We start from the raw sequence: 18,724 nt of genomic DNA, 5'->3' as shown, positions 1-18,724 counted from the left end.
AGCGACACATTCGGAGAGAGGCTCAACGATTCTGTCGTTGAGATGATCCGCATGGGGTGAGCTGGACACTCTTTCTTTACTTTAACTACTTTAACTTAACTTTTGATGCAGATGCCGATGGCCTATTCTCTCCCTATTGCCCTATATCTATAATAATTATAATTATTGTTAGACCGAACTAATATTGACATAAAAACTACTAGATCTAGATTTCTAGATCTAGTCTTAAGTCTAGCTCTAGAAAGGCTTACTAGATTATCTAATCTAGATCTCAGATCTAGATATCTAGTCTAGATCTAGATCTCTAAATCTTGTTTTATAAAACTAAAACTTTTAGTTTTAATAAATCTACAAATCACGTGATATTAGGTCACGTGATTTAGGCTAAAATTAAACCCCTGTCCCTAGCTTAGCTAGGTAAATAATAGTAAATATAAACACAGCCGATCTAGGTCTAGAATCTAGCATCTTGATCTATTCCACTTCTACAGGAACTTGATTTAAACGTCGAGTTGATCTAGATGTAGATTCTAGGATGATTGTAGATACTACTATTTTAAAATATTACTAGGTAACTATAGATCTAGAATCTAGTATTTATAGATTCTATATAGATTATAGTATAGTATAGTATAGATCTATAAGTGACGTACCCAAAACGATAGATTACTTGGCAATACTCCAGCAATAGGCCTACCATTTAGTTATAGTTATTAGTTAATAGTATATATCGCTTTAGGACACTTTTACGACTAGTAATGTGAAAAACAGGTGACTCCTTAAATTTTAATAATTATTTCACATTTTGAGAAGGATTTATGTTTTGAAAAATACAAAAATGTTTCCTTGTTTCATTTATGTACCTGTTTTTAAACAATTGAATTAAAATTTGTCAGTAATAATTAAAGTAAGACTAGCGTAGCGATGTTTCCAACAGATGCAATCATGCTCATTTACTATAGCCTATAGCAGCTATCTTGTTTATTTTTTTTATTATAAACTTATAGCGCAAGATCCAGGGGAAGCCACTCTAACTTACAGATGGCCGCTTTTTATAAAGCAAATCCTGATAGCAAACACTGCTGTTTAATGTTAATTTCTTGCCTATATTGACATATTTAGCCATTGATTTAGGTTTATTATTCATTTATCTATAATATTTGACACAAATACATCACAATATACTTCTATTAAAGCCTTGACAATGAGGTAACTTTTTCGGACATTACTAGCCGCGGGCGATTTTACGTACCTAAACGATAGATTACTGAGGTGGATTGTAATGACTGACGAGAAGCCGCGTTGGTTGTTAACAGTCTTTATTATGTACAGACGCCATGTTGCAAAGAGAGAGAAGAAAATGGCGAGAGAGAACTATTTATAGATAACAACATGTAAGGGACATCACTCAAGATAACAATATAAATATAATACTAATACAGAGAGTGAGTTCCCTTGACCTCACAATTAACTCAATCTATTACATCCCTTTACCCTTAGAACACAATAACACATCTCTCAATAGAACAATTGATAGTATCCTAAAATCACCAATTATATTGTAACATGAACACTATGGTAGATTACATCCTTACAAACAATGCACAATATGCTACAACATAATCAAAATACAAAACAATAATGTCAAAGTCCTTTTGACCTTTAGAATCATAGGTCTAACTTATTTGGGACTTTGATTGTCCTGCTTGACCTTCTCAGTGGCTTCTGATTTGGTGACTCAAGATTCTGACCATCTGGATTCTCTATCTCAGGAGGTCTAGGATTTAAATCATTAACTCCAGAATTTACATTTTCTGACTCCAGACAACTTGGTTCACTCATATCAACAGAACTTGGTTGTGGAACAACTGAGTTGGTGTGAACTGATCAGACTTGGTGGGATTTACAGATTCACACTTATTATCTGCACAAGTTATTTTTAACTGGTCTGCATGTCTACGGACAATAAGTCCATCATTTGTTTTTACTTTATAAGACACAGGTCCTGTACATTGAACAATTTGACCTGGAATCCATTTTTCCTTTCTCCCATAATTTCTTAGATACACATTATCATTAACTGCAAATTCTCTTTCAATGGATGATTTGTCATGATTTACTTTTTGTGTATGTTGATGTTGGGAAACAGACCTTTGAACAGTTGGATGTAGTAGGTCAAGATGAGTTTTAATTTTCCTACCACATAGCAATTCACATGGTGCAACACCTGTTGTTATATGAGGAGTTGTGCGGTATTTGGTTAAGAACCTGTTTACTCTTTCTCTAAGAGAAAACTTGTTACCGGTATTCATTTTTACCATAGCGGTTTTGAATATGCCTACCGCTCTTTCAGCTAAACCATTCCCAGCAGGATGATAGGGGGATGTGGTTATATGCTCAATACCATTTGCCACACAAAACAGTTTAAACTCATGAGCTGTGAAACTAGGCCCATTATCTGAAACAATTTGATCTGGTAATCCATGAGTTGAAAATATTTCCTTAAGTTCTATAATGGTATCATTTGCAGTGATTGTGTTCATGATTTTAACTTCTAACCATTTAGGATGTGAATCAATAACAATTAAGAACATTTTGTTCATGAAAGGTCCTGCGAAATCTATATGTATACGTTTCCATGGTTCAATTGGCCAGTCCCAGTTTTGCAAAGGTGCTGTAGCTGGTTGATTTGAATGTTGTGCACAGCTTGAACAAAGTTTTACATATTTTTCAATATCAGCATCCATATGTGGCCACCAGAACCATGATCTTGCTAGACTCTTCATTTTGGAAGAACCAAGATGAGTATCATGTAAAGTTCTTAAAACTTCTTTTTGTAACATTTTGGGGATAATTACTCTTGACCCCCATAGTATACATCCATCTTCTAGACTTAACTCTGTTTTTCTTATTTTATATGGCTTTAAGTCCTCATTCACTGACTCTTCAGGCCAACCATTCTTACAGTACTCATATACTTTTATTAAGCACTCATCTTTTTGTGTTTCTCTCTTAATATCATTCACATTTATATTGGAGTTATCCATGATAGTGAAGAGAACAAATACATCTTCTGGTACATAGCTCAGGCTTTGGTTTTTTAAAGGTAATCTACTAAGACTATCTGCACTATTCTCAGATCCAGGTTTGTATTTCAATTCATAATTGTATGCAGTTAGTGTGATAGCCCATCTTTGAATTCTTGGTGAGGCATGCTCAGGTAGGGTTTTGTTTTCTCCAAATAAACCTAGCAATGGTTTATGATCTGTAAAGATAGTGAACTTCCTACCAAATAGAAACTTATGAAATTTCTTAACACCAAAAATGATGCCTAAGCCTTCCCTATCTAACTGAGAATAATTTTTCTCAGCCTGGTTCAAAGATCTACTGGCAAAAGCAATGGGTCTGTCACCCTTCTCATCCATGTGGGACAAGACTGCTCCTACACCATCTGGTGAAGCATCACATGTTAATATAAGTCTTTTCCCTGGGTCATAGTGAGTTAGTAAGGTGTCAGCAGACAAAGCCTCTTTTGCTGTATTAAAAGCAGCTTCTTGTTGTTTACCCCAGTGCCAAGTTGCATTTTTCTGTAGCAGCTTGTACAGTGGTGATAGTTTACCAGACAGATTTCCTATGAACTTTGCATAGTAATTTATCAAGCCCAAAAAAGCTCTTAGTTGTTGGGTATTTTCAGGTTTGGGTGCTTCTTTAATGGCTTTTGTTTTCTCAGGTTGAGGTCTGATGCCTTGTTTGCTCAATATATAACCAAGAAAACTAATTTCTGTCAGCATGAATTGACATTTATCTTTGTTTATCTTTAAACCTTTTTCACCAACAATTTTCAATACTTTATCAAGTGTTTTAAGATGTTCAGTGTCATTCTTACCAGTTATGTACACATTGTCAAAGTAAACACAAACATTTGGAATGTCCTTAAAAATACTGTCCATGACCGCTTGGAAAATTCCAGGGCTAGATGATATGCCAAAACATAGTCTTTCATATTGGTAGAGTCCTTTATGTGTGTTTATTGTCGTATAGACTTTTGAATCTGGATGCAGTTCTAGTTGAGTGTAAGCATGACTAAAGTCTAATTCAGTGAATTTGTCTCCTCCTGCCAAATTCAAAGAAATTTCCTCAATGTTAGGTATAGTGTACCTATTTAGCTCTATTTGCTTATTCAGTGTAGTTTTATAATCTCCACAAATTCTTATAGAACCATCCTTCTTTAACACTGGCACAATGGGTGTCGCCCAATCGGAATAGTCTACCTTCTTTATAATGCCATTAGATTCCAATCTACTTAGCTCATTTTCAATTTTATTCCTCATTGCATAAGGTGGAACTCTAGCTTTGCAGTATCTTGGATTTGTATCTTTAATGCTTAACTTCACTGTTCTATCATTTAGTAATCCAGAGTTACCAAAAACACATTTATTTTCAGATATTACTTTATCTATTGAAGTAAGACTAGATTCTTTTACATTCTTCAATGAACAAATACTCTCCCAATTTAACTTAAGATCACTTAACCAGTTCCTACCTAGTAATGGCGGTCCATTTCCTTCAACCACAAGAAGAGGAAGTTTAACACTTTGACCATTATAACTTACATGAACCATACACTCTCCTATTACCGGAACATTGTCACCAGTGTATGTTGTTAGACACTTGTGACACGGCTGTAGAGGCACTGATCCTCCTGTGACAGCGTCAAAATCTTTCTTTGTTATGACTGTTAGAGATGCTCCAGTGTCAAGTTGGAAGCTGATGCTCTTACCGTTGATATTAACTTGTACATTGATGGGAGCATGACTTATTGATTTAACAGAGAACAGGTTGAAATCCGGCTGCAAATCAATTTGAGCATTTTCACAGGTAGAGTGGTTCATTGGTTGGGTTAGGTAGTCTTGGTGAGAGTTAACATAGTGCTGCTTTTGGTTGCGGTACTGTCTTGACTGGCTAGATTTAGCAACAGACGAAGACTTTGCAAAGCAGGCCTTGGCAATGTGACCTTGCTTACCGCACTTATAACAAGTTGCAGACTTGAACTTGCACCGATGAGATGCATGGGGACCCTTGCATCGATGACATTTTTGATAATTATTACTAGATTTAGATCTAGGATTTGAACGAGCAGGGTGTTTAGCATAAGTTGGAATGCTCTGTTGGGGTTGATGTTTATTGACTAACCTGCTGTTTACTGCATGGATCTCTGAAGGTGCTAAAGATCTCGCCGCATCTGATGACTGCTGGAATGACATTGCAAGTTGTATTGCTTTTTCCAATTTTAGATCTGACTCGAGCAGCAACTTTCTTTGAATATCAGGGCTGTTTACACCTGTCACAAACTTTTCACATAGTCTGTCAGACAGCTTATCGCCGAATTCACAAAATCTACTTAAATGACGTAAAGCAGCAACATATTCTGTTATTGACTCGTTTGGTTGACGAGTCCTACTGTCAAATCTAGCTCTACATAGAAACTTTGATGGGGTAGGCGCATGGTGGTCTGTTAGCAATTTGCTCAGCTCGTTAAAGCTCTTGGTATCTGGACTAGCTGGTGCGCATAAGTCCTTTAGTAGCCTAAATTGTTGAGGCCCTATGACTGTTAACAAAACAGCTCTCTTTTTGGCTTCTATCGTCACGTCGTTAGCTTCTAGGTAAAAGCTTAACCTCTCTAGGTAATCTTGAATGATTTCATCATTCGCATCAAATTCTTTTATTTGGCCATACAGCGCCATAATTCTAGAAATAATTAGCTAATAAGCTCTAGCAAACCTCTTTTTTGCGTAAGTAGGTGCTCTTTCTGGTAGATGTTTATCCTTCGTCGCCAAATGACGTGGATTGTAATGACTGACGAGAAGCCGCGTTGGTTGTTAACAGTCTTTATTATGTACAGACGCCATGTTGCAAAGAGAGAGAAGAAAATGGCGAGAGAGAACTATTTATAGATAACAACATGTAAGGGACATCACTCAAGATAACAATATAAATATAATACTAATACAGAGAGTGAGTTCCCTTGACCTCACAATTAACTCAATCTATTACAATTACCTTAGTTAGTATAGTATAGAATCTAGTAATAGCCTATAATATTTAATAATAGTCATAGTAATAAATTAGCCTACTGGTAATCTATCGTTTTAGGTCCTAAAAATCGGCCTAGGCTGGTAATGTGCGATAAAACAGGTACATTAATCATTTAAAATTTAATGAATAATAATGAAACATTGAAACATTTTTGTAACTTCATACAATGTCATACATCCTCCTAAAAATGTGAAAAAGTTATAAAAATTTAATGAGTCACCTTTTTTCACATTATTAGTCTCGGCCTATACCTGGCCCTATGCCTATCTATTAGTATCTATCTATCTAGTATCTACTCTATAGTTTAGGCTTACTCTAATTTAATATAATTTGGCCTTTTATTTAATTATTTTAATTACTAGTTAATAATATTAATTAGGCCTAGGGCCTATAGCTTAATATATGTGCCACCTCCTCTTAAAGACGCTGCCATCTCCTCTTAATGATGCTGCCACCTCCTCTTAAAGATATGTGCCATGATGTCCACATCCTCTGAAGAATGTACTGCCACCTTCTCTGAAAAACTTACTGCCTCCTTCTCTTACATACTAACTGCCACTTATTTAATGCACAATTGAGTAAAGCAGATTTAATATTTAAATAATTTTTTATGTTTTTACAGTATTAGTTCTTTAGTGATGTCGCCCTAATAATTAATGACACCTGAGTTAAATATTCATAACAATGGCTTCCAGTTTGAATATAAGAAGACACTCAGTAAAGAATTTGAAACTAAGTGACCTTACTAAGGCATCTCTTCAAAACAACATAGATGCTGTGACATCTTTACTGAGGAATGGCTGTGAGGTCAACGTGGTAGATGGAGAGTGGACACCACTTTTAGCAGCAGCAGATAAAGGTCATTACCATGTTGTAAAGCTGCTACTCAGCTCAAGGAGTAATGTAAACTGGGTTAATAAAAAGGGTCAGAGTGCTCTTCTCTTTGCATCCAGAAAAGGCTATACTGAAATAGTAAAATTACTTCTTCAGCATAAAGCAAATGTTGATCAAACACAGCATGTTGATGGTTGCACATCTATTATTATAGCAGCATCTAAAGGAAACAAAGATGTTGTAGATTTGCTAAGCAAAGCTGGAGCTAATATAAATCACAAAAATAACGAGGGAGTTACGGCCCTTATGATTGCTTCCAAGCGGGGATATGTTGACACTGTACAGGTTTTACTGGACAATCGAGTTGATGTTAATCTATTTGATGAAAATGGATGGAATGCATTGATGTACGCATCATATCAAGGGCATTTGAACATTGTCTCGCTGTTGTTTAAAAATCAAACAAATATCAACCATGTTAATATACATAAACAAAGTGCACTTTTAATTGCTGCACAGAAAGGTTGCCATGACATCGTCAAATTTTTAATAAATAATAATAGTGATGTTAACCATGTGGATAAGGACGGCATCACAGCCCTGATGCTTGGGTCTTATGCTGGGGATATAGCCTTGACTGAACTTTTACTGCAAAATAATGCGCAAGTCGATCAAACCACAGACCAGGGCTGGTCTGCGTTACTGCTTGCAGCACAGAACGGCCACACAGACATTGTAAAACTTTTACTCAAGTCACGTGCTGATGTCAACTTGTCCAACAAGAAAGGGAACACAGCTCTTGTGCTGGCTGCACAAAATGCACACACTGACACAGTGAAAGTTCTTCTCAGCAATGGCGCTGACCCCAACCACACAAATCTCAACGGATGGTCAGTGCTCATGGTAGCCTCACAGAACAGTCCTGATGTAACAATAAAAACTTTAGAACTTTTACTGAAATATAATGCAAACATCTCGTACTCATGCAGTAATGGCTGGAACGCCATATTGATTGCTGCGTGCCATGGATATCCAGACACAGTAAGGTTTCTACAACAATATGTTAAAGATGACGTTTACAATGCCAGGGTTAGTTCCCTTCTGTTAGCATTGAACCATGGTACTCACACTGTCATGAACTTGTTGAACTCATTTAAGTCTGGTATGAATGAACTGAACACTAACAATGCTGTAGCAGCTGAAATAAACGCCATTGCTACCCAACTACCTGGTAGCCTACCTTCATCTGAACCTGAGAACCCTGCTGCCGTGCTATCCAGTAGTGCAGTAGCATCTAACTGTGATAACTCCAGCCTTAAAAAAATGGCTGTGTTTGAAAGTAATCTTGCTATCAGTGAATCAAGTTACATGGACACATCTGACATGGACATATTTCCTGCTCTGTTGGACCCTTGTCTTGTGGGGGCAGCACAAGGTGCTCCGGTATCAGATTCCATTATGGCTACTTCAGAAGCTAGTGCTGTAGCTACCAAACAGGCTACATTACCTGCTACAAATGCACCTGGTGCTGTTGCTACCAACAAGACCTCATTAACTGCTACCTGTGAACCCGGTGCTGTCGCTACTAACCAAGCTTCATTAATTGATTTGTGTGAACCTGGTACTGTTGCTACCACACAGAGAAAATTCCCATCTTTATTTTCAATTATTGAACTTATAATTAATTGCTTTCTTACATTACTTAAAAATCAACCAGATACAATTGCAAATGAGAAAATAAATCACAATGAGGTGAATGACATAGTCAACAAGTTTATTATAGGTAAAATAAAAACTAATTTGCTAATGGAAAGTATTTTCAGCCAATTGAATGCAGATCCCAGGCACCTAAAACTTAGTGACCAGAAATTAAGTTTTGATCAAACATTGTCATTAGAAACAGATACGCCTTTACAAATCATAGATCAAAACAACGGGAAGCCACCTTCTATGGTGGTTTACAATGTAACTAATAATATGACTTTAAATGTCAATAAGCTTGGCTCTTTTATTTTAAATGAAAATACTGGTAATAGTTCAGTTGTAAATCAGGTACGTCAGTCAGTTGTTTTAAATGTTCAGAATGCCACTAATGTTGTCTCTGATAATAGCTGCATTAATTATAACTGTGGGCCACCTAATGCAAGTGATTCTGATTGAAATGGAACCCTTTTATTTAAAAAAAAACTTTTTTTTACAAGATTTTACTTTGTTCACAACACCTTTTTTTTAATGGGTTTGTGGCAAATCTTGTAACTTAATTTACACCCACTATTAATGCAGCGATTTCATTCAAACTTTCCAGATAAATTCTACTTCAATGACAATACAAGTCTTTCTAATTTTAAACTTAATTAGATGTTTAATTTGTCATTTATAATTGAGTTTCCAACATAAGGGGAGACAACAAAACTAAATCACTTGATTACTTACTTAATCCTCATCACTCCCTGTGGAGTATAGGGCAGCAACAAATCTCCGCCATTCCACTCTGTCTTAAGCAAGCCACTTAAATTCTTGCCAGTAGCCTGTACTTCTTCTTCCATTTCTCCCCTCCATGTTCCCAGTCGTCTTACTCTCTTTCGCTTTCCGGGTGGGTTCCACTTCAGCGCCATGTTGGGGAGTCTTCTTTTGCTCATGCGTAGGACATGGCCCAGCCATCTCCATCTCCTCATTCAAACTTCTGAAACAATGTCGTTTAATCCTGTCCTTCGCCATATTTCCTTGTTCGGGACTTAATCATCCCACTTTATTCTGAGGATGCGTTGGAGGGATCTTCTTTCAAAGCCTCTCTACTTTCTTGCTTAGTTTCCATGATTCTGCAGCATAGAGGAGTACAGAATGTACATTAGACTTGTAGATCCTTATTTTGGTTCTCTGCTGAAGTGAGGATGATTTCCAGATCTTAGCAAGTCTGTTGAAAGCTTGTGCTGCCATTGCTGTTCTGGTGGCTATTTCTTTCTCCATGCTGCCATTTGCTGATAAACCACTTGACAGATTACTATATTCAGTAACTAGCTAGACCGGATCACAATAACAGTATGGTGAGCTGGTTCATGAAAATGTTCACAATCGTAGAGCCAGTCGATCTAGTGAAGGGTAAATAATATAGTTTTTAAAAGATTGAAACTTAGGGAGGTAGATTATTAAGAGCTATCTTTCGCAAGGTGTTGTCTGTAAATTGTGGTTACGGATCACTGCATCCTCGGGCAGATAATTGTCTTTTTGATATCACGAGCTACTGATGGTGGTTTAAAGCAAATATTTTTAGTTTTGTCAACTTCATAAATGAGGAATCACAAAAAAAAAGGAAGAAAAAAAAAAACAAATATAAAAAACATTAATAGCAACAAGCTTTTAAATGCACTGAAAATAAGAAAATAAAGTAAATTTGCTTTCTTTAACAAAAGCTCTGGTCCCTTATATTGATTTTTTCATATTTTAGCCACAAAAGCTTTTTTTTAAAGAAAGCAAATTAGTTTTATTTTTGTATTTTTAGTGCGTTTAAAATTGTGTTGCTATAAAGGTCTTTTAGATTTGTTTTATTTAAAGATGGTGTTGATTTACAATTTTGATACTTGTTAACGAGTCTTTTGCTTCCTTAGTTTTATTCAAAAGTTGTTGAGCAAAGTGATGAATAAGTCTGACTGTGACAAGTTAAATAATAATGTTTACATTTTTTCAACACACTTTTTTATAGTTATACAAATAGTGGTGTATTATTTATTATATTAAAAAAAATCATTGTATTTTTATTTTCTTCATTTTAGTGCATAAATAAAAGATGATCATTACAAACTTATTTTTTTTTTAAATTCTCATCTTTGTTCCATTTAATTTTTAAAATAATTGCCACAAATTAAGATTTGTTTTATGATTCAAGCACAAGTGAGGTGCTGTGCTTGGCAAAATACATTTTATGAACTCCAAAATTTAACCAGCTAAAACAGGGGTTCCCAACCCCGTGCCCGCCGAACGATTCATATGTGCCCGGCTCTCACTATTCGACATGACAGAATTTTTTTCATAAACATTATTGAATGGTTGAAGGGGATGGAAATCGAAAGTTTGAGGGGGAGGGGGGGGGTGCAAATCAAAAATTTGATGGGGGGGGGGTGCAAATTGAAAAGTTTGAGGGGGGGGTGCAAATCGAAAGTTGCCGGGTGACGGGAAGGGTCGCTACGCCTCTGGGCGGAGTTTGTCAATTTAAAATAGGTGGTGCCCGCCACCCTACCGATATTTTAGAATGCGCTCTAGAGTAAAAAAAGGTTGGGAACCCCTGAGCTAAAAGATTTGCATAATAACCAAGTATTCTTGGTGAAAAGATGTGTACTTGAGCTAAATGTTTAGATTACTGTACATTAAATAGTTATTCCCAATGTTGTTGTGGCATGGACATAGTTAATTGCATCTACCTTTTCATCTGAGAACAGAATTTTTATTTTCCTTATCTTGTTAGATATTTTGTGTATGTATTTTCAAAATTATTTTCTAAAAAAAGCATTTCTTTATATTTCTTAACTTTTTAACAGTCTTACACTTAGTGTTTGCTCCTTCTACTAAATAGTGAGCTGCACATTTTTTAAAAGAATTATTATGCTATTCTTTATAAACTGGTGGTCAAATGAGCTAGAATTAATCTATTTCTATAACCTCTGCATGTAAAAGTTTAGTAAAAGGATAATGTGATAAGTTATTTGCCCAACTACCTTTATTTTCCATAACATCAGAGTTGGATGGACTAGGGTCCAGCATCCAAAGTCTTACAGCTGAGCAGTTGTGTGCTCTACCATCTGAACTTGCAGTCAACCAATATGTATTATATTTTGGATAACGCTCCATGTTTGCATTTCACTTTAAATAATTAGGGAGCAATATACCCAATATTCACTTGCCTCATCAAGTCCAAATGTTACTTTACTACTACTACACTTAATATTCAGAGAATTTTAATTACTCAAACTATTTACAAGGAATACATAGGCTAACAGGGTGAAAATGTCCTTTATCATCCTAATTCTGTAGGTCAGATCAGTTAAGCTAATGGTTGCTGAACCAAAAAGTCCCAAGTTCAAACCCTGGGTTAGTGAGGCTTGATAGCGGGGGACAGAAACTCATCTAGGACACAAAGTCAATGGAAGCAAATCCAAAAAGAAAAGCAGGCTGAAACTATTTACTTGTGTTGGAAGGAATCCCTTCAACACTAGAAGTAAGAATGAAGAAGAATAAATCCTAATTCCTATCTGTAATTATCAAAAGAATGGCAGCTTTTAGTGATTAAATGCTTGATCTCATAGCATGTGATTGCTAATTAAAATAAAAAGAATAATTATGATTTTCAAAATGTGTTATATTTACTTTTCAAGAAAACGATTTACTTTTCAAGAAAACGTATGCTATATGAATGACACTTAAAAACCCAGAATTCTTGCTACAAGTTTCATATCTAGGCAGGCTTTACGAGAGGATTGACCCTATACTGGCCTATAGTACCATCATGTGAGACCACTATCAATCTTTCTAGAATTTTGACACTTTTTGCTGCAACCAAGATAATAATTCCATTAACTGTCTTGGTAATATTATTCCTATGTGTAGACAAGGGCACCATGTCAATACAGTTCACTCACAACCACCATTAAAGACTGGATATTTTTCACATCCAAGACAAACCAGACAACACCACCAGATATAGATGCTAACCCAGATTAAACTACCTTCCTCACAAATACAAGACAACTCCCTTCCTAATCTACAACCTAAACAAGACTTGATCACAAAAAAAAAACATTACAGGAACACAGAAGATGACACCATGATGACAAGAAACAAACTCATTCTCCACTATTAGATCAGATCTTCTTCTTCGTTCTTAATTATTAGTGTTGAAGGGGATCGAGATTTGTCTGCCAGTGGGTTTGAACTCGAGACTTTGTTCGAATTTATCAACCATGAGCTTTTTGCCGACTCGACCACGCCTCCAACACAATTAAGCGTTACGTGTCAACTGGTTATGCGCCATTGAGGCCATTGACTCCGATTTCAGCCTGCTTTTCTTTTTGGATTTGCTTCCATAGCCTTTGTCCAACCAAGAACAAACTACAAGGCAGCAGTTGTTTACTTTTGGAGTTGTCTCTCCTAGAAGAGTGGCTGTCCCCAGCTTACGAGCCTCATCTGCCCGAGGGTTCGAACTCGAGACTTTTCGGTTTAGCAACCATGAGCTATACCGACTCGACCACGCCGAACAGTTAGATCAGATGAAACTTGCATATTCCCTCCAGTTTCCACAAAACATCACTTTCCCTAATGCCAGTTACAGTGTGACATTCTTTACTATTTATTTGTAAAAAATACTTCCAGAACACACATACTCTCACACCCAAAGCAACACTACTCTTATTCTATAAGGAACACCTCTATTTTTGTCTTTTATTTTAGAAAATGTAAAAAGTCACGTTTTAAAACAAAAATCTGTATAAAATACCACAGTTATTTCCTATTAAATTCATAATCAGACAAGCTGAAGCAAAAATGAAACATTAAACTTGTATTTTAAAAAAACATGTAATTAAAACTCATGATGTAACTGGCAAATAGGCTATATGAGAACAGATTTTTCTTGCAGACTGTCTCAACAACTCACATTTTTAATACAGTGAGTTGCATTGGATCATGTTTAGGAATGTAAGAAGTATAAATTAGAAATATATATTATATTGGTAATGTCAGCAGTGATATATATAAAGCAAACATAGATAAAATAGGCCATTATAAGCACATATTTAGAAATAAAATAAAATTCGACTTTAAAGTTCTGCAGCAGAATTTACATAACAGTGATGTAAGCTATAGGAACAAGACATGACTATAATGGTACAAAATTGGTAAGAATTCAGATATGGAATGTTGTTATTTATACTGCATCTTTTATGGTTAATCTCAATGGCTAAAAGAAACATTGGCTCTTTAAATGTAAAACAGCAGTAACTAAAATACATTTCAACTTCTTTAATTGCTGATAAAATATTATGCCTTCGATGGAAACTTACAACAAAATAATTTCTATAAAGACTGAGCATTACAGGGGGGTTTTTAATATCACCATGCTCCAATGATAACACACACAAGCATGTAACAGTAAACACACTAAAACAAGCATAAAATTATGAAAAATCCGATACATTATTTAAGTACTACCCCACAGAATTAGAACCATAATGTGCCAATCTAAATTAAAAAATTATGTAAAATTTTATTACAAGAATTCAATAATTGTTTCAATGAAAACAGTGTCTATTAGTTTTATATGCGGTTTGATTACTCCAATCAATTTAAAAAGAAAACTGTAACCTTTGAAAACAGAATATCACTATTGTTAACGGAAACATACAAGTTAATTAGTTTATTGATTAAAAATAAAAGGTATTGTGCAAACTTCATTTCTAATATGCCTAGTTTTTAACATTATTTCAAAATCCACCAATTGAAAAATGTATTTACTCCAATAAAATTAGACCCAAAAAGAAATTATCAATGAGTAACATCCTTTAATAAAGAAACAAAATGAGATTCAATGAATACAATTTTTCTTAACTTAAGGCAAAAACCGAAGTAACACATCTAAATAAATATATTTTGTGTGTATATGAAAATACACAGACATAGAACTGTTTTTTTTTTAATTAAAAAAAACAACATTCATTGTGCAAGTGATTCATTATAGAAAATAACTTTTGTAGTACTAAAATACTAATGTAATCAATTATGTTAACCATAAGAACACAAAAAGGAAAAAGCAAAACTCATCACACAAATAAAATTGGGACCAACCTAAGAATGAAGTGTCTACTAACTGCTTTAGTCAGAGAGAGCATCCCTAGATTAATATCGCATGAGTTCAATTGTAGATATTAGTGAGCTTAAACACCCAACCCCATTTACAGGGTATTTTATTAATAGTAATGGGAGGAATTGTGATCTCCAGCCCAGAAGATGTCTGGGACCACTTGAATGGGTCTGGGTAGCCCAAGAGTGTAACCACAGTTTGATCCGATGTTTTGGGGTCAGCCAGTACAAGTTTGGGACCACTGGGCCACTTGAGGACGATTGCGTACACGCTGGTTCCATTCTCAGCTTTCTTAGAGGTGTACCTGGGTGGATAGAACTGGGAGTTAGTCAACTGTCATCCAGCATCAGTGTGCCTGACAGACAATAATCAACTTTCATCCTACATCACTATCTGACAGACAAAAAATAAATGAGTCATCTGTCATCCAGCATCAGTGTGCCTGACAGACAATAAACTATTATTCTACATCCCTATTGACAGACAGAAAATGAATGAGTCATCTGTCATCAAGCATCAGTGTGCCAGACAGACAACAAATGATTGCTACACATAAAACTATAGCCCCCATGGTGTACAGTTTCTTTATGTTTTTAAACTAAATTTAGCCAAACTTTTATAGAGTTCCACTTCCTAAAATTTCAGGTAATGGCCATTTAATTGTGAAATTTTAAGACATTGCAATAATCAGAATGACTTATTTCAAGGTAAATAATCTCACCAAACATCTCCATTGAGAGAATCATTCTGGTGGCTCCATGGTTTGGTGGCATAGATCCCCTCACCATTGACCTTCAGCCATTCTCCCATTTGTCTGAGCCTCTCCTCAAAGATTGGAGGGATGGTCCCCTCTTTGGTTGGTCCAACATTGATCAACAAATTCCCACCAGTGCTAAAGAGAGAAAATTGTCAAATTTTAGCCTCAATTTTTTACAGTATTGTTTGCAAATGTTTAATTAACTACACAAAATTTAAAAATAATCTTTTAACAAGCCTGAAAGAATTGTTTGACATATTTAGATTATCTGTGATTTAAACCACACAGGATTGTGTTAATTTAGTTAATTAAACTTGGTTGAAGAAGATTAGTTTCAAAATGTTAGCAGTAACAAATTGTAATTCATCCTATATATGAAAGCTGAAATTTGTTCTATTACTTTATTCTTTGCGCTTGTCATATTCTAGAGAGAAGAGAAAAGATCTATAATATGAAAGAGAAGACAAAGATTAAGAAAAACAAAAATGTTTCCTACCTGACAACCTCAGCAATCAAAGTGACAACCTCTTCCATTGTGTGGACATCTGAAAGCTTGAGATTTCTACGGAAGGTCCAGGCAGCTTTGTCCATAGTAGTGGCATCTTCATATTTGTGGGCCTGTTTTACTTCTACAGTAAGAAAGTAAACATTTGTTCATAATTGTGGTGTCTTTAGATTTGTGAGGCTGTTTTACTTCTACAGTTAGAATGTATAAAAAAATGTTTATACTGGTGGATCTTCAAATTTGTGGGTCTGTTTTACTTCTACAGTAAGAAAGTAAACATTTGTTCATAATTGTGGTGTCTTTAGATTTGTGAGGCTGTTTTACTTCTACAGTTAGAATGTATAAAAAAATGTTTATACTGGTGGATCTTCAAATTTGTGGGTCTGTTTTACTTCTACAGTAAGAAAGTAAACATTTGTTCATAATTGTGGTGTCTTTAGATTTGTGAGGCTGTTTTACTTCTACAGTTAGAATGTATAAAAAAATGTTTATACTGGTGGATCTTCAAATTTGTGGGTCTGTTTTACTTGTAGTTGTACACTTAAAATATTTTTAAAATCTTATTGTGTCATTCTTGTCAATCATAAAAATTGTTACAGTTTTAAAGAATATTATGCTACCCCCGTTAAATCATGAACTTTTATGTTTGTTAAATACTTGTATTGTGTTTTTTACTGTATATTCAATAAACTATTACTATTACACACTTAAGAAACATAATTGTCTTATTCAAGTACAGTCACAAGTAGGCCTATATTCAGAAATACTTTTGTATTACTTCTGTGCAGTCAATGTAAAGAAGAAAATTACCCTTTTGAACTTTACATGTGGCAGGTGAAGTAGAGTTCACCTGTTTCTGTGAAGTTGGCATATGAACGGATAGTGGGGGCAGAACTATGCACAGCTGCCATTACTTTCCCTAACGTGAGTAAAGTACTAATTACAGCTGTTTGGATTTAGGGATATTGTATGGACTTGGATCCCAACTCCAGACTATTGGGTTAGAAGTCAAATGCTATGCGACCAAAGTCGTGTATTGAGATTTATTTAGTGTTATTTAAAGTGTTCACAACATAGTCAAGAATTAAAAATACAAAATGGCATACTTGGATTGAAACTATCAGAACAAGTGTAATATCCCCCATGATGGCACATTGTATTAGAGCCCCATCTGTCATTAGTCACAACTCTATCTTTCACTGGACTGAAAAGTCAAAAGCAAACCATTTTTTTCATTGTAATGAAATATTGGATACAATTTTAGCTATTAGGGTTGGTCATTAAGTGAAGAAATCCTGATCTGATATTTTAGTTTTTAATTTACCTGTCGTTGTAAAGCCAAGCAAGGAAGTTTGTGGCATTCCAGTACGTGTCAGGTGCCATCCATTCACCATCTGACCAAACTAGGTCAGGCTTGTATGCGTTCACCAGTTCATATAGTTCTGGCATTGTTTTGGACTGGGAAGATTTGGAAATCAAAGAATTTTTAAATGAACATCAAAGAATAATATACTACTTTGTTTCAATCTTAAATTTTTATCAGTCAACAAAAAACATTAACCCCAGAACAAGGAATTTAATTTAAAACAAAAAACTATATCTTAGTATGTACTTTAAAAATTGAAATATAACAGCAAAAGACTTCACTGGTGGAGGCCTACATCATCTTTTTCCCTTTGTGCCCAAGACACATGGGCATATGCAGTAGAGTTCATCTGTTTCAATTACCTCAGCATTTGAACGGATAGTGTGGTCAGCACTATGATCAGTTGACTGTTTCCCTAACCTGAGTCAGGTACCCATCAGAGCAGGGTGGACGTCCAACAGACTCACATCAGAAATATGAACTCAAAACTTTCAGGTTCTCTCACAAGCTCTATCATTCAATCAGGACTACAGAGGAGTGTGATTAAAGCTAATGCAGTACTTTTGCAACTGAGGTGATAAAAACATTTTATATCACCTAAACATCTATTAAAATCGCACTATGTTTATAAGGCCTGGACTCAAATGGCTTTAAAACTCTAAGAGCACATGATCAAATTTTATTTAACAACTTATGAGTTTTGTTCATCCTACTTTGACAAACTCTTGGGTGGTGAAATTGTTCTCTTGGTCTTTTAAGAAAAGTGGGTGGAAAAACTCAAAGAGAGAGTGATATGTCCCAAACTTGAGCCCCTGTTTTCTAACAGCTACAGCTAGGTCGCCTGTAATTTAAAACATAGCATAATATTAAATCAAATTATAATCTAACCTTCTGAAAACAAATAATTTTCTGTTAAATGATAAAAAAATTCTTTAAAAAATTCTTCCAAATTTGGCAACTCTGGTGAAATAATTTTTTATATCATAACAGCATACCAACAAGATCTCGATTAGGTCCCACATCCATTGCGTTCCAATTCCAAGAATATTTGCTAGGCCACAAACAAAAGCCTTCATGATGTTTAGTAGTTAAAACCACATACCTGTCATAGACATAAAAAAAAGCACATGTTCAGATGGTAACTCAAATTTTGCTATAAATTATAGAGCCTTTATATTCAAGTTAATTTACTTATTAAGGTAAAAAGAGTTAATGCTGCTCTAAGTTGAGTACATTATTGAAGAAAGCTAGAGGTAACCTTTTCTGTTTTAATGAAATTCTAAATTATTGTGACAAACAAGTAACAACACAACATAGCAT

The 18,724-nt window shown here is 35.1% G+C and overlaps 2 protein-coding genes across 5 annotated transcripts in view; one reads left to right on the top strand and one right to left on the bottom strand.

The window, feature by feature from the left end:
• The window catches only part of LOC131927825 (alpha-L-fucosidase), a 41,252-nt gene that overhangs the window by 20,832 nt on the left and 1,696 nt on the right, over window positions 1–18,724 (bottom strand). Inside the window, exons 3-9 of one of the 3 annotated variants that reach the window (XM_059283682.1) lie at window positions 18,400–18,506; window positions 18,118–18,245; window positions 17,363–17,496; window positions 17,145–17,242; window positions 16,030–16,162; window positions 15,498–15,668; window positions 13,337–15,080 (exon numbers count right to left, since the gene is read on the bottom strand). In XM_059283682.1, the coding sequence (XP_059139665.1) occupies window positions 14,828–15,080; window positions 15,498–15,668; window positions 16,030–16,162; window positions 17,145–17,242; window positions 17,363–17,496; window positions 18,118–18,245; window positions 18,400–18,506 (1,024 nt within the window). In that variant the 3' untranslated portion in view covers window positions 13,337–14,827. Of the gene's footprint in view, window positions 1–251; window positions 326–13,336; window positions 15,081–15,497; window positions 15,669–16,029; window positions 16,163–17,144; window positions 17,243–17,362; window positions 17,497–18,117; window positions 18,246–18,399; window positions 18,507–18,724 lie in introns of those variants that run through there. The other 2 variants (XM_059283683.1, XM_059283681.1) reach the window with 2 other exon arrangements.
• LOC131927824 (ankyrin repeat domain-containing protein 50-like) lies at window positions 11–10,940 on the top strand. Of its 2 annotated transcripts, none has more exons than XM_059283678.1 (2): window positions 11–56; window positions 6,719–10,940. In XM_059283678.1, exon 2 carries the CDS (start codon window positions 6,781–6,783, stop codon window positions 9,088–9,090), a length of 2,310 nt encoding a protein of 769 aa, XP_059139661.1. In that variant the 5' UTR covers window positions 11–56; window positions 6,719–6,780; the 3' UTR covers window positions 9,091–10,940. The 2 variants fall into 2 exon arrangements, with proteins under 2 accessions (XP_059139661.1, XP_059139660.1); XM_059283677.1 differs by lacking the exon at window positions 11–56 and adding an exon at window positions 436–571.

The sequence above is a fragment of the Physella acuta genome, unplaced genomic scaffold (genome assembly GCF_028476545.2).
Source record: "Physella acuta isolate Inbredline_101_S28 unplaced genomic scaffold, ASM2847654v3 ptg001441l, whole genome shotgun sequence".
NCBI classification, from domain to species: Eukaryota; Metazoa; Mollusca; class Gastropoda; family Physidae; genus Physella; species Physella acuta.
Note: the sequence above shows the minus strand (reverse complement) of the source record. Positions and strands in the feature narration are given on the sequence as shown.

Excerpts from the sequence above, each read along its gene's own strand:
- LOC131927824 (XM_059283678.1), top strand. The coding sequence starts at position 6,781 with ATGGCTTCCAGTTTGAATATAAGAAGACACTCAGTAAAGAATTTGAAA.